This window comes from Marmota marmota, unplaced genomic scaffold (genome assembly GCF_001458135.2).
Source record: "Marmota marmota marmota unplaced genomic scaffold, marMar, whole genome shotgun sequence".
Taxonomy (NCBI): domain Eukaryota; kingdom Metazoa; phylum Chordata; class Mammalia; order Rodentia; family Sciuridae; genus Marmota; species Marmota marmota.
Window position 1 is genome coordinate 4,081,420 of NW_025999982.1, and position 15,270 is coordinate 4,096,689.

The window sequence follows — 15,270 nt, forward strand, 5'->3', positions numbered from 1 at the left end:
AGTAGCTGTTTCTCCTCTGTGCACGGTGGCCTGCTGTTTTCCCAGTTTGAACATAAACAGGCGTCTCAGAGCCTGTTGCCTAGGCAGGAAACTCCCTTTCTGGTGCCAATATTTGGATCATATAGGGCTCTTTGGTGACAACAGTCAAAACCTACTCTGGCTAATTAAAGCAAAATGGAAGAAAATAGATTGAAATTAGTTGGTTCACAGAGCTGAAGAAGGAACAGGGCAACCTGTTCCTTAGGTGGCATAGGAATCAGAGTGGTGCTGAGGCCCAGTAGTAAGAGCTCATGGATTGTTTCTTGAGGATGTTGCCAAGATCCAACAAAGCAACAGTGTTGTTCCCCTCATGCCCATCCACCAGCAATTCAGGTTTCCCAGTGAAAGACTGATGGCCACTTGATCCAGCTTGGATGAGCCACTCAGATCAGTACTCAAGGGTCTGCATGCCTTGGGCTTGGCTGACTAACCAGAACCTCAGGAAGCTGGGGAGGCAGGGGAAGGGTGAACGTGGTGGCCAAATGAGGGGTATCCACCAACTCCTAAGAGTTTGGCTGTAGTTAGCCTAAGGCCTTTTCGGATTGAGGAAACACTCAGCCCCTGCTCTAGGGAAGCTTCCAGTATGATGGTGGAGATGCGAGTGGTGACCTTGATGAACTTTCAGTCTGATACTGAAGATGGTCACAAAACCAAAAAAGAGATTTAAGAGAAAGAGGGAAATAGCACAAATATGTTCAAGGCAGAATTGTTTTGAACAGAGCAAAAGTAGAAATTGCCAAACATGCCAACGGGTAAATGATTAAATAATTATGGTACGTACAACAAATGTTACATCATCGCACAAGTATTAAAATAATGTTTTGGGGAAAAGTACTATGCCAAAATGTTATATGGTATAATGCTAAGAGAAAAAATTGTATATAAAATTGTATATACATTATTATCTGTATGAAGCAGTATGTGCAGGAGGGAAATGCACCATGTTAACAGAGGCAATACTCATCAACATTTTTTTAATATTTATTTTTTAGTTGTAGTTGGACACGATACCTTTATTTTATTTATTTATTTTTATGTGGTGCTGAGGATGGAACCCAGGGCCTGCACATGCGAGGCAAGCGCTCTACCGCTGAGCCATCACCCCAGCCCCCTCATCAGCATTCTTGAATACTTCATATGTGATACTCTGGGCTAAACATTTTACAGTTACCTAAGCCTTACATGATGGATAAAATCATCACCCCTGTTTTAAAGGTGAAAAAACTGAGGCTCAGGAAGTTTCAACCTATGGATGGTTACTTAGCTAGTAAGTGGCTGACTCAAATCCAGGTTGATCTAAAGCCAAAGTTTGTGTTTTAAAGATGGTCTTATCTTTCCTGAGCTCTTGATGGAGGATAGGAAGGATTTTTATTCTTTCACATATACTTTCCTAAATTTTCCTACTTCTCTACAGTAGCCATGTAGTTGCCCATAAAATTAAGAGAAATATGTTTTTAAAAGGGAAATATATAAAATATATCAAATTTTGTGTGTGTGTGTGTATATATATATATATATATATATATATATACACCAAAAAAAAAAAATACATAAACAAGGGAGAAAGGCATTGCACTGAACAAAGAGCATATGTTAAGGTCTGAGAAGGCTCATGAAGAATGCTCTTTGCTGCGCTTTCTAGTCCCTTCTGTCCTCGGTCTGCGTGTGGTATTTTCATACTACATACATTATCAGCGTACGTGTCTCACTGCCGTTGAGGGCAGGGTTCCTGCCTTTTTATCTCTGTGGCTTTTGCTTGGAAGTTATCCTCCAACACAAGCTTAATGCATACTAACTGGGCTCTTTGCAATTGTTGACTGAACGAAAGGGACCAGAAAACATAACCAGGAAAGATTTTGCTGACCTCTGGCGGTGGGGGTTGGGGACTCCGGGAGGGCGACGGGGAGCCAGACCGGGGTGGGTAGTGTGTGGTCGGGGCTTTTTGTGGGAGAAGCCGTTTTGCGATTGGAACTGAGCAGAGAAACGTGGCAGCCACAGCCCAGCCCTCCCAATTCCTGTCGGCTGCAGGAGGGTGAGAGGGGTCCTAGGTCCCCGCAGGGGGCGCGCGGGGTCGGGTGGCTCCCAGCTCCACCCCGCCGGGTCAGCCCCGCCCCCGACTCGGCTGTCCGGCTCCACCCCCTCCCGGAGCCCCGGGGCGCTGGCCGCGGTGCTGAAACGACGCTCTCTGCCAGAGGGAGGAGGGCAGGGCCCGGCCCGGCGAAGGGGGCGGGACTCTCTGGAGCTCTGAACTGGAAAAACGGGAGGGGACAGGGTGGCGCCAGCAGGACCTTGAGAGGAGGCAGAACACCGGAGATAGGCGGGTTAGAGCAGAGACAGGCACCTGGCAAACCTCACCTGAGGACGCCAAGGCCACCCTTGTCCAGTTAAGCCTCTTCCCCGCCTGCGCTGGAAGGATTCTCACCTTGTGCCCCGACCTCAGCCTCCTTTCCAAGCCCCACTGAGGAGTGACTCACTTCTGGGCCTCCATCCACATAGCCTCCGCCTGGCAGCCCACAGGCGCCTGGTCCAAGGCCTGCTGCCTTCACCATGGTGAAGCTGCTGCCCGCCCAGGAGGCAGCCAAGATCTACCACACCAACTATGTGCGGAACTCGCGGGCGGTGGGTGTGATGTGGGGCACGCTCACCATCTGCTTTTCCGTGCTGGTCATGGCCCTCTTCATCCAGCCCTACTGGATCGGTGACAGCGTCAATACGCCCCAGGCGGGCTACTTCGGCCTTTTCTCCTACTGCGTGGGCAACGTGCTCTCTTCCGAGCTCATCTGCAAGGGCGGCCCTCTGGACTTCTCCTCCATCCCTTCCAGAGCCTTCAAGACAGCCATGTTCTTCGTGGCCTTGGCCATGTTCCTCATCATTGGCTCCATCATCTGTTTCAGTCTGTTCTTCATCTGCAACTCGGCCACTGTCTACAAGATCTGTGCGTGGATGCAGCTGGCTGCAGGTGAGCGAGCGGGGTTGATGGGAGGGCAGGCCACAGCCATGGCTACATCATCCCACCCCGGGTCTTCTACTTAACGATCTGTTTAGATTCTGAACAGGGAATCTTAATGATTGAAGCATAAAGGACTTCAGAGACCAAACTTTTCAAACTTCATATATTACAAAGATGGTCTTATCTTTCCTGACAGCAGTGACTTGAGCAGGAGCACACAGCTCCTGGTAAGAGAACTCAGGTGTCCTGACTCCCAGGACACCATACTTTGAGAGGTTGTTGCAGCTCCAGGAAGAAGAAAGAAGGAAGCGTCCACTGTCAGCCCTGTGGGAATAGGACTCAGCCCTGGCGCAAAATTGTGATGTGGGTCACCATTCTAGATGCCCTCATCTCCCACTTCTGGGCATTTGTTCTATCTCACTTATCAGTACTCACATTCCTGCCCTCTCTCCAACCCTAAATAGTACTGATTGGCATTTCTAAGGTCAGCCATGTATTTTGGAGTGTAACTATTACACCATGTGTGATCTCTCCCTTAGAAACTTGCATCAAAACTCCCCTTTCTCATTGTAGAGTGAATCATTGTTCCCTCAGTGTAGGATTTCATACTTGAGGCAGCAAATGGAGCAATATTTTGTGAGGTGGAGGGAGGCTGTCCAGGGTCCTTTAAAACTATATGAGATAGGCAGCCATTTGTGGTGACCCGAGGCAAGGATTTTCCTCCCCTTTTTCCTGCTCCTGGTCCACGCAGGCTTATTGGTGTTTTTCTCCTCTGGGTCACCTGTTTTTTGTTTTGTTTTGTTTTCTCCTCTAGAGCCCAGGAAGAGATGGACCAAGATCTTTTCTGTGGCCTTTGGTCCCTTCATCCCTGTCTATCCCAAGACACAGACTGTCCATGCTGGGATGTTCAGGAACAGTGCTGGGGACTGCAGACTAGAGCGGAACTCCCAACATCTTTGGTTAGAACGGGATGAGGTGTTATCTCAGGAGAAAATGAAACAGGAATCTGAATCCCAGACCACCAAACACATAGTGCAGAGTTGGAGGGGTCCCCAGAGAGCTATATCCCACCAGCAACTGCAGATGAGGAATCTAGGTCTGAGAGAGAGGGTCAGACTTGGCAATCAGCTGGCAACTGAGAAGTAGGAGAGATAAAGCATCAGGTCCCCCAAAACTAGACATACTCCAAAAGACATTCTTTTTTTTTTAGTTTGTAGATGGACACAATATCTTTATTCTTATTTATTTATTTTAATGTGGTGCTGAAAATTAAACCCAGGGCCTCAAGCATGCTAGGCAATCACTCTACCACTGAGCCACAACCCTAGCCCTCAACGACACTCTTTTTGAGACTCATATTTATATAAGTAAAATGACTTACAAGATACTTTCACATATTTCATCTGGAGAGCCTCATCACAACCCAGGAAGTGAATATTTTTACATTTAACAGTTAAGACTGCTGGTGGGTAACTTGTCTTTGGGGGTAGATTCTTGATTCCCAGTCTTATACCCAGGCCACTAACCTGACTTCAGAACCTCTTCTAGATATCCCCACTCACTCTCTCCCTCTCCTCTGTAGTCTCTTTATATGATGAGGGAGAGACCAGGACAGGAGTGAGGCAAAATTTGGTGGGTAATGGAGACAAGAATAGAGGGTGGCCATATCAAGAAAGAAGGGGAGCCAGGTATGATGGCATACACATGAAGTCCCAGGGTCTTAGAAGACTGAGGCAGGAGGATCACAAGTTTGAGACCAGCTTCAGCAACTTAATGAGACCCTATCTCAAAATAAAAAAGGGTTGCGGATGAAGAGAAAATAAAGATGGAAAGAAAGAAAAGATAAAAGAGAGGACTGAAGATATAGATAGCAGTTCTGTGCCAAAGAGGAATAGCAGGGACTCTGATGTGCCTGCCAGCTGGTTCTCCATCAGGGTGATGGAATGCTGGAGACACACCATTCCTCTTTTATTCCCAGTGCTGCCCACCCCTCACCCCAATGTCTGCAACAGGTGCCATTTGCTGAGCAGTACCAGGAAGGCCTGGGTGGGGGAGGTGTCAGCAGGCTATTTGAGTCAGACCCTATCTGGGTCACAGAACTAGTGACACTGATAGCAGAGGTAGCCAGGTGCAATCGTATGAAACATTTATCTTTGGAGAAGGCAAAGGTGGTATCCTGTTCCATTCCGCTGTGTTGGAGAAGGAAGGATGAGCCAAAAAGAGGAGAATAAGGAGGGAGTGCACCCCACAGCAAGCAGCTGGGAGACACATTAATTTACAGAAACCTAAACAAGTTCGCTTAACTTTGCCCACTAGGCTGGGAGCAGGGAAGTGTTAGAGCAGGGATAAAAGATCTGATTAACGAGGCAATGTGGGGTTGTAGCTTAATAATATTAGTTGAGCATCTGGAGGCCAGGTATAGGCTGAATATGGTCCTAGCTCCTAAAGCCATAGGCAAGTCAAGTTGCTTGTCTTCTCTGGGTCTTGGTAAGCTCATGTCTTAGTCAATTTGGGCTGCTACAACAAATCATCTGAGCCCAGGGGGCTTAAACAACAGAAATTTATTTATCACAGTTTAGGAAGCTAGATGCCTGAGATCAGGGTGCCAACCCAGCCTGGTTCTGGTGAGAGCCCTCTTCCATTGCAGACTGCTAACTTTGTCCTTGTCCTCAAAATTGGAAAGAGGGCAAGAAGGTTCTTTAGATCTTTTTTTGTAAGGGCACTAATCCCATTCATGAGAGTTCCATCTTCATGATCTAATTAGTTCCGCAAAGCCCCATCTTGTAATAACTGCTACATTTGGAGTTAGAATTTTAATATATGGATTTTTGGAACATAAACATTCAGTCTATTGTACTAATCCATAGAATGTAGCAACAGGAATGGGGTTCTTTTTTTTAATTTGTTCTAACTAGTTATACATGACAGCACAATGCATTTCGATTCATTGTACACAAATGGAGCACAACTTTTCATTTCTCTGGTTGTACACGATGTAGACATACATATGTGCACACAGACCTAGGGTAATGATGCTCGTCTCATTCCACCATCTTTTCTGCCCCCATGCCTTAATGGGGTTCTTGTGCAGGTGAGATGATATTATGTATGCAAAACACCTAGCACAGTACCTAGTACATGGTAGGTACTCAGTAAATGTGCAAAACAGAAAACAACCTCTTCAGTAAGATAGGAAATGTTGTTACAGTAATAATTCCTAAGTCTTAGTGGCTTGAAACAAAGGTTTATTTCTTGCTTATATTACCTGCCCACGGAGGATCAGTTGGGGGCACTACGCTTATTGTTCTTCTCTCCTTTTGAACCCCAGGCTGAAAAAGCATCACTTGTCATTGACATGTGCAGAGGGAAAGAGAGCTCTGGAAAGTCTCCCACCAGCAGTTAAATTCTCTAGCTTAGCAGTGCACACATTTCTGCTCATTTATTGATCAAAGGAGTTCATGTGGCCTTGTATAACCTCAAGAGAGTGGGGCAAGGAAGTACAATCCTACCTCGTACTGGAAATATGTGTGAATATCTCTTATGATGCCCACATCCTGCAAGATGGCTTCCATCAGAAGGAATTGCCAATAACAATAGCAAGAATTAACATCATTGGCCTTTCACCATGTACCAGACACTGGTGTTTTCTTTACATGACTATACTTATTCCTCACAACCCTGCTTTGAGTCAGGTATTAGTCTCTTTAGAGCTCTGAGACACACAAATGGGATAGTCCCCCAACTATGCACAGAACCAGGGGTGGATGGATGGGGTGCAACCCACCCATCCACAGTAACAACAACCTGTTTCCAAGCCAGAAGCTTTGGATTCTTTTACAGAACCCCTATAGGAAATTTTATAGACAGGGAAGGGGATTGTGGGGAGAGTTTTGGGGAGAAAGAGAAGTCTAAAAGAGCAGTTTCTTTCCACTTTCACCTGTGCCTTCAGCATTTGTAGGATGCTGCTTAAACTAGAGGCCATGCCAACCAGCCAAGGGTGGGCTATACATTTTACCAAATTGCTGTGGAAGGATTCCCTCTCCCTTACCCTAAGTGTCTTCCTGAACACTTTTCAGTTTGTCAAGAAGTCTGAAATGTCACCACTAAATACATTCAGCCCTTTGGATAAATGTCACAATCTAGTGTGGAAGGAATTAATTTTGAAGTCAGGCCAGGTGTGGTGACACACGCCTGTAATCCCAGTGGCTCTGGAGGCTGAGGCAGGAGGATCACAAGTCCAAAGCCAGCCACTCTAGGTAATGTAGCAAGGCCCTGTCTCAAATTTATTTAAAAATAAATAAATAAAAGGGCTGAGATGTGGCTCAGTAGTTGAGTCCCCCTGGGTTTAATCCCCAGTACCAAAAAGAAAAAAGAAGTCAGGAAAATCAGAAGGAAGTACTACAGCTGGATGACTGAGAAAGCTGCCTGATTTCTCTGAGACCTCAATTTTCAAATCTGTAAAAGGGGGGATATTAATATTTGGCTTACTTTATGCAATTTTTGTCATGATCAAGATAGTACATGAATTTTTTTGTGATTCCTTTAAGAGCTGTATAAATTATTTTTAAAATCTTATAAAAAGTCAAAGGAAGGTTAATATATTTAGGTGAGGAGGGGGGACCCTGGTCTTTACATCATATGTTTGATCCACTTACTTTCCTTGTAAGAACAAGCTGGATCCAAGGAATGTAACTTTTGCTTGCATGAGATACTTCTTTGAGCATCTTCTGGGTAGGGTATGGTTTTGGGACTAGGGGGCCCCTGAGCTTGTGGAAAGAGGGTCAAGGGTGGGAAAGTGGCACAGATAAAGGCCCTGCCTGCACGGCAATTGTGGTTGGGATCACCCTGGTCACATTCTAGGATTATGTCACCTGTCTATGCTTCACCCTATTGAAGCTAATGTGGGAAAAGTGGTTTCATGGAAGGTATGGAAGAAATTGGGGGAAGAAGGGGAAAATAAAATTTAATGATAGGCTGCCTTGTCAATGCCAAGTCAGTAGGACACTGAGTAGCTGTGCCCAGTAGCTAACCCTCATGGAATGCCTCATGTTGTGCCTGGCCCAAGTTCCTTTCCATTATTAACTAAATTTAAGCTTGCTATAACCCCAACACATAGGCGATATTATCTCCATTTTACAGATAAGGAAACTCAGGCAAAAAAACAAAACAAAACAAAACAAAAAAAAACGTTTAAGCAGCTTGCTTCAAGTCACACAGCTAATTAGCAAAAAACAGTGGGCTTGAAATCCAGGCAGCCTGGTCTAGTGTTTTCCACCTCTCCTATGGAAAGAATTGCCTGGAACAGTGCTTCTAACAACAAGGATTCTTGAGCCCAACCTTGGCCTGAGTTCCAGCACTTAAAATGAATATTCCAGGGGATTTTTAAATTCAGGCAAGTGTGAGCAGCTGCACTGTGCAGTACTAGGTATGGGGGAGGAGGAACCTGTTTGCTCACATGGAAGGTTCATGAAGAAAGCATGCATTGGGGCTTGGAAAGCCTTCTTGTAGTCACTGAATCTAATATCTCTGAGTTACAGGACACATTATTATGCTGTATACTGTAAAAAGGGAAAATACTGCTAATCAAAACTATGGACTAATGTTTTCTTATTATACTAATTTCCGAGATGTTGAGATGTTGAAATATGAACAATATATATTTTCAGAGAGATAAGTTCTCTGGGCTGGATCCCCCACCCCCATCCTCCCAGGGATTGAACCCAGGGGTCCTTAGCCACTGAGCTACATCCCAAGCCCATTTTTATTTATTTTTTTTAATTTTGAGACAGGGCCTCGCTAAGTTGCTGAGGCTGGCTTTAAACTTGTGATCTGACTGACTCAAGCTCCCTAAGCCACTGGGACTAGATTTGAGAGGGTTTTGGAGCCAGGGCAAGCAGTGCCTCCTTGAATCTAAGATGAAGAGATAAGCTGAGGGGCTGGTAGGACTACCTAATGCAGTGACAGATGTCACCCTGGCCAAAGAGCTCAGTTCTTTGCCTCTGCCTCTGACTGCTGGGTCTCAGGGACCAGCTGCTTTTAGATTTTGGAGCCCATTTTTTTCACTTGTGCTTTACAAGAAGAATGGTAGAAGCTGCCTAATGTTCCTCTCAAGGCTAATGCAAAGACCAGGGAGGTGACAAAATAAGAGTAATTCAAAGTGGGAGGTAGGGAGCTGACACCCCTAGCATGACATCATCTTTACCCTTTTTTCCCCCTTAGCCACAGGTTTAATGATAGGCTGCCTGGTCTACCCAGACGGCTGGGACTCAAGTGAGGTGCGACGCATGTGTGGGGAGCAGACAGGCAAGTACACTCTGGGCCACTGTACCATCCGCTGGGCCTTCATGCTGGCCATCCTCAGCATCGGCGATGCCCTCATCCTCTCCTTCTTGGCTTTTGTTTTGGGCTACCGGCAGGACAAGCTCCTCCCTGATGACTACAAGGCAGATGGAAAAGGTAAATTACCCTCCTCCACAGTGTGTCACCTGCCTGGGGATCCTAGGTGGGCAGACAGACATAGCCCTAGTCCCCCTAAGCATGTGCTCTATGACTGAGCCAGACCCTCAGCCCTTACTTACTCAATTTTAAAAACAGGCAATTTGAATAGACATCTCTGCAAAGAAGATATGTATATGGCAATTAGCATATAAAAATACTCACCATCATTAATTATTAAGAAAATGCCAATCAAAATCCACTTACTAGCAGGGTTACAATAAAAAGATGAACAATTAAACGTGTTGGTTTGGGGGCTGGGATTGTGGCTTAGCAGTAGAGCGCTTGCCTAGCATGCGTGGGGCCCTGGGCTCCATCCTTAGCACCATAAAAATAAATGAATGGAATAAAGGTATTGTGTCCAACTACAACTAAAAAAATAAATATTAAAAAAACCCAAAAAACAAAAAAAAGTGTTGGTTAGCATGTGAAGAAATTGGAACACTTAGACAATGGAAACAGTCTAGCAGTTCCATATAGTTAATCATAGTTATCATATGATCCAGTAATTCTACCCCTAGGTATATATATACACAGTAAAATTGAGAACATGGGTTGGGGTTGTGGCTCAGTGTTAAGGATCTTGCCTCACATGGGTGAGGCATTGGGTTTGATCTTCAGCATCGTATAAAAATAAGTTAATAAAATAAAGGTATAAAAATTCATTAAAAAAACCCTGAAAATATACATATGTTCATAAAAACTTTGCACACAAATGTTCAAAGCTGCATAATAGCCAAAAAGTAAAAACAATCCAAATGACCACCATCTGATGAGTGGATAAACAAAATGTGTTTATCCATACAATGAATATTAAGAAGGAATGAAGGATAACAGGATGAACCTCAAAAACAATGAAAGAAGCCAGACACAAAAGACTGGCTTCCATTTGGATATGTTTGATTCTATTTATATAAAATGTCAGAATAGGCAAATCCATACAGACAGAAAGCAAATTAGTAGTTTCCTGTGGGGGGGAAGAGGGAGGAATTGACAGTGACTGCTAAGGGACATAGCATTCTTTCTGGGGTGATGAAAACATCTTAGGATTAGACAGTGATAATGGTTGCACCAACTAGTAAATATACTAAAAACCACTGAGTTTTATACTTTAAATGAGTGGATTTTGTTACTGAATTATATTAATAAAAAGGATTATTCTTAGGATTCAATAATACACATAAAGCACTAACAAAGCCTGCATATTATAAATAATTAATAAATATTAGTTCTCTTCCCTCTGGTCTTTCCAGCATCTCTACTTTTTATCACACTTCCATCCAATAATAACAACTATTGTGCTCCAGTTACCTACCAACATCTTTAGGCACTGGGGGTAAAGTGGTGACTGGAGAAGTCTAAATTGGAGCTTACAGTCTGGTAAGGGAGACAATGATTAAGTACAGAATTACAAACTGATAAATATTATTATTATATTAATATTACAGAAAAGTGCAAGTTTTCTTGAGAGTGAATGAGAGGGATCTGATTTAGTTTGGAGATGGGATAATGTGCAGGAATTAGGGTAAAAACAAGGCTTGGCTGTAAACACATACTGTTCTTTCATTACAGAGGAAGTCTAAAGCAGCTGAAGGGCCGGTGAGTAACTTTATTGGAAGGTGGTCTGCATGCCTTTGAAGAGCTGGGGCCTTTCAGCTTTCTTGTTGAATTCTTAGGCAGAATGACTCCTGGGGTTGGAGTGTAGGGGCTACTGTGATGCAGCCTGGGACAGAGGAGGAGCAGACCACCAGTGTGGGAGCTAACTGGCACCTGAGACCTTCCCTGGTGTCGGGTGGGGTCAGACAGGAAGCCTTTGGTTTTACCTGTCTTGAGATATGGAAAAGAACAAGAAAAGGAATACTTCAAAATAGATATGGGGTTAGCTTCCTAAACTTATTTATTTTTGGAGCCTGGCAAACAAGAACAGATTGTTTTTAGAAGTTGTCATTATCATTTGGACCCTTCTTTTCAGAAAAAATTTTTTTAAATGATTTGTAAGAAACATAGTAGAAAACCTAATAAAATAGGAAATAAAAGTCATAGAGAGAAAAACAAATATTCAAGAAAGCTAGTCTAATAAAATTACTATATTGAGTATTAAGTTTAGCTGCATGCTTCCTGATAGCTGAGGCAAAAAGAAAAACAATGAATTAACCAGTTTTAATGTCTGACTCAAAAGGAAGCACAACAAAATAATTTCTTTATTTTTTTTAGTTCACAAAATGTGACATAAGAAGACTGTTGAGTAAAACCAATAACAAAAAACCTACAACACTGTCATCTAAAAGTGCCATTTATTAAGGTCCTATAGCAGGCCAGGTGCTTTGTGTGGGTAGGAGGAATTATCTCCTTTTACATTATTATTATTGTTATTATTTTGGCACAGGGGATTGAACTCAGGGGCACTCGATCACTGAGCCACATCCCCAGCCCTTTTTTATATTTTATTTAGAGACAGGGTTTTACTGAGTTGCCTAGTGCCTCATTTTGCTGAGGCTGGCTTTGAACTCGTGATCCTCCTATCTCAGCCTCCCAAGCCTGTGGGATTACCGCCCCTGGCTCCATTTACATTATTTTTATGTTGCAAAGTACCTTCTAATCCTTGACTACCTATACTCTTATGAATAATTATAACACCTCTCTACCTACTAGAGCATAATCAAACTTCAGTGTGCATTTAGTTACCTGGAAACTTTTTAAAATGCAGATTTTTGGGGACTGGGGTTGTAGCTCAGTGGTAGTGCACTTGCCTAGCATGTGTGAAGCACTGGGTTTGATTCTCAGCACCGCATATAAATAAATAAAATAAAATGTAGATTTTGATTCAGTTAGTAGAGGGGCTGCAGACACTGCATTTCTAACCAGAATCGTGAATTGGGATCATACTTTGAGTAGCAAAGTATTAGAGAATCAAACACTTTTTCCCATGTTTTTGAAATGTTCATTATTAAAATTTTTTAAAGCCATGAGTTCCATAGCATTGATGTACCATTACTTTCTAAACCACACCTTGGTTATTAGACATTTAGGGTTGCTATCATAGCTAATAACTTTTTGCTTTTGTTGATAAATTTCCAAATGAAATCACTAAATCAAAGGGCAACTATATCGCTTTGCCTCCCTTTCCCCCACTATATTTTCAAAGACCACACAAGGGGCCATGAATACTATCTTACACATGAATGAGGAAATTCCTACATCTGGGTAGAACTGAAGTTGTAATGCAAGAATAAATGATATTATTATTTTTTTTTACTTAAAAAATGTCAAATCTAGGGGCTGGGGTTATGGCTCAGTGGTAGAGCGCTCACCTAGCATGTGCAAGGCACTGGGCTCGATCCTCTCAGCACTAAATAAAATAAATAAATAAATAAATAAAATAAAGGTATTGTGTGTGTCCAACTAACTAAAAAAAAAAAAATTTAAAAAATGTCAAATCTTATAATACTGAAATCTTTTGTTGTCTTGTTTTTCTTACATTACAGGTCATTTATTTCCCAGACAATGGAAAATTAGGGCATCTAATTCTTCAGATATAACTCTTTCCTCCAGCTTCCTTGTCCCTGGCCCAAGTCGTGCATCGTGGTTGGAAGCTGACCATCTCTTAAGACAAGACTCCTGCAGCACAGAGACCTCTTCCAGGTGAAGCAGAACTGCAGTGACCCTTATCAAAGCTGTTCAGAGGCAGAGTGGCATGGGAGTTGCTCAGCCATGGAGGAGTCCGAATTTCATTCCTATCTTTTAACACGAGCTTTTCTGTAAAATGAGAGGCCTGGCAAGTCCTCTCTAGGGGTCTCTCCTCAGTCTCTGGCAACTACTTCACGCAGGGTACAATCATTTCAAGGCACACACAGAAACAAATGCTAACAGCTCTAAAAAGGTCACTGAAGAAGAGGTGGCTGAAAGTATGTTGGATTAATTCAAGCTGATTGTGGGGGAAGGGGGGTCTCTTGCTTCTCCCCGCTTTTTGCTTACTTACTGATGTTCAGAGAGGCAAGGAACGGTGGAACCACCAGAATCTGAATCCTTTAACATCCATCAGTTAGTCTAATTGGGTAAATATACGTAGGACCTAAAAACTCCTGAGGTGGTGGAGGTATAGTTCAGTGGTACAAAGCTTATCTAGCATGCACAAGACCTCAGGTTCATCCCTGGTACAGTGAACCAAAAACCCTTTGAGACTAATTTCACACTTATCTCCTCAACATTTCCTCACTGACCCAACCAGAACCAGATACCAGCTTCAGAAATTTGTTACCTGTATCCAAGTCATTTGTTACAGGAATAGAAGGCACTTCTTGTCAAAAACTTTTGAGCGATACTGAAATAGGATCTGGTCTTTGTCCATTTTGAGTGACTCAGTAAAGAAACTACCTGGGTATGCTATTCTCACAGGGGGAGAGGGGATAAATGCTGAATAAAACTAAGAATCTTGTTGCTTGATCAAATGATATGGAAATTTTGTTATTCTGGGCCATCAGTTGTTTCTTGTACAGTACTACTTGCTCACTCTGCTGTCTGCACTGGTTCAGCTAGGCTGAGAATGAATATCCTAGTGTGAATCCAGTTAAACAGCTGGTGATAAAAACTACTATAACAGAGTTTACCTCATCACTTGGTCTTTTTATAATAATCACATTCATATTTTTTGCTGATAAAATTATTTAATTCACAGGCACTCCCTTTTTGATTAAAAACCATTTAACAAATCCTGTAGCTTAGGGGCTTTTTCTCATAAAAGAGGTACAAGAGAAGTTTCTAAAAGTTCTCCACTGTCAAGTTATTTTTCTTCTCATGTGGTGGTCCACAGAAGCTCCTGGGAGGCTTACAATGCAGCTGCCTACAGGCCATCCTCTGCTCTTGCCAACACTGAATTTCACCAAAACAGGAATCATGTTTGGCTTATGGCCAATGTTGGGAAAGGACCTGCAAATCTGTTTATGATCATACAACACATGTACCACCTTTTATCTTCCAAGGGAACTAAAAATTCTATTTTACTAATAACATTAATGATTTTCAGTTCTCTAAGTGGGTTTATCTTTAAATAAATTCTTAAAGGTAATTCAAACCTTATTTATCTATATTAGAATAAAAATCAGTGAAATCTGTACTTCTTTCCAAATTATCTTGTTCCTTTCTCACTTATGGTTTGCCTGTTTGAGGCGGGTGTATAGATGGTTGTGGTGCCTGTTTCACAGTGAGTAGCTCTAACAGTCAAAAAGCCAAGCCCACACTCCAGGAAAGCCCACTGAAACAGGGTATGTGAACCAGAAGGTAGGATTCACTGGAGCTCTTTGAAAAGTTGTTTTTCAATAATTTCTGCCTACATAGGCATTTATCAGAATGCTTTACTGGAACAAAGGTTACTTTCTGGTAGCCTTACATGGTAATGTTTGACATGCCTTTATGTATTTGTTTGGTAATAAGCTGATAAAGATGAAAAGCATAAGAGCTCAAATTCTGAAAATTTACTATTATTCACCTTCAGTAGGATCTACTAGATTTCCAACATTCACTACTCTCCTCAATACCTAGTAAATCCAAAGCAACTTATGTAATGTCATCTTTGTGACACAATTATGAACACAAGTCAAATTGCTGGCTGTTAATGCACTCACCTCTATAAATGTCCAATTCTGCCATTTGGAGGGCAAAACTTTTCACTATATTAAAATGAGCAAAGACCAGATTTGAATTAAAGACAAAAGGGAGATAATGATGAAGACTGAATTTGGGAAGATAAACTGGACATTTACAAGGAATGGTGCAGTTTATAGACAGCA

General features: G+C 42.6%; 1 protein-coding gene across 1 annotated transcript; it reads left to right on the forward strand.

Moving 5' to 3' along the window:
- The first annotated feature begins 2,242 nt into the window (after nucleotides 1-2,242).
- Nucleotides 2,243-14,157, forward strand: Lhfpl5 (LHFPL tetraspan subfamily member 5). Its single transcript, XM_048805183.1, has 4 exons — nucleotides 2,243-2,998; nucleotides 9,209-9,445; nucleotides 11,057-11,083; nucleotides 12,970-14,157. The coding sequence occupies exons 1-3, from the start codon at nucleotides 2,587-2,589 to the stop codon at nucleotides 11,065-11,067; spliced, it is 660 nt and encodes a 219-aa protein (XP_048661140.1). The 5' UTR covers nucleotides 2,243-2,586; the 3' UTR covers nucleotides 11,068-11,083; nucleotides 12,970-14,157.
- Nucleotides 14,158-15,270: the final 1,113 nt, after the last annotated feature.

What these genes read in the sequence shown, in the direction of transcription:
- Lhfpl5 (XM_048805183.1), top strand. Translation starts at nt 2,587, where the DNA reads ATGGTGAAGCTGCTGCCCGCCCAGGAGGCAGCCAAGATCTACCACACC. An exon ending in GTGGATGCAGCTGGCTGCAG is followed by an intron (nt 2,999 to 9,208) that starts GTGAGCGAGCGG and finishes TTTCCCCCTTAG; the next exon opens with CCACAGGTTTAATGATAGGC.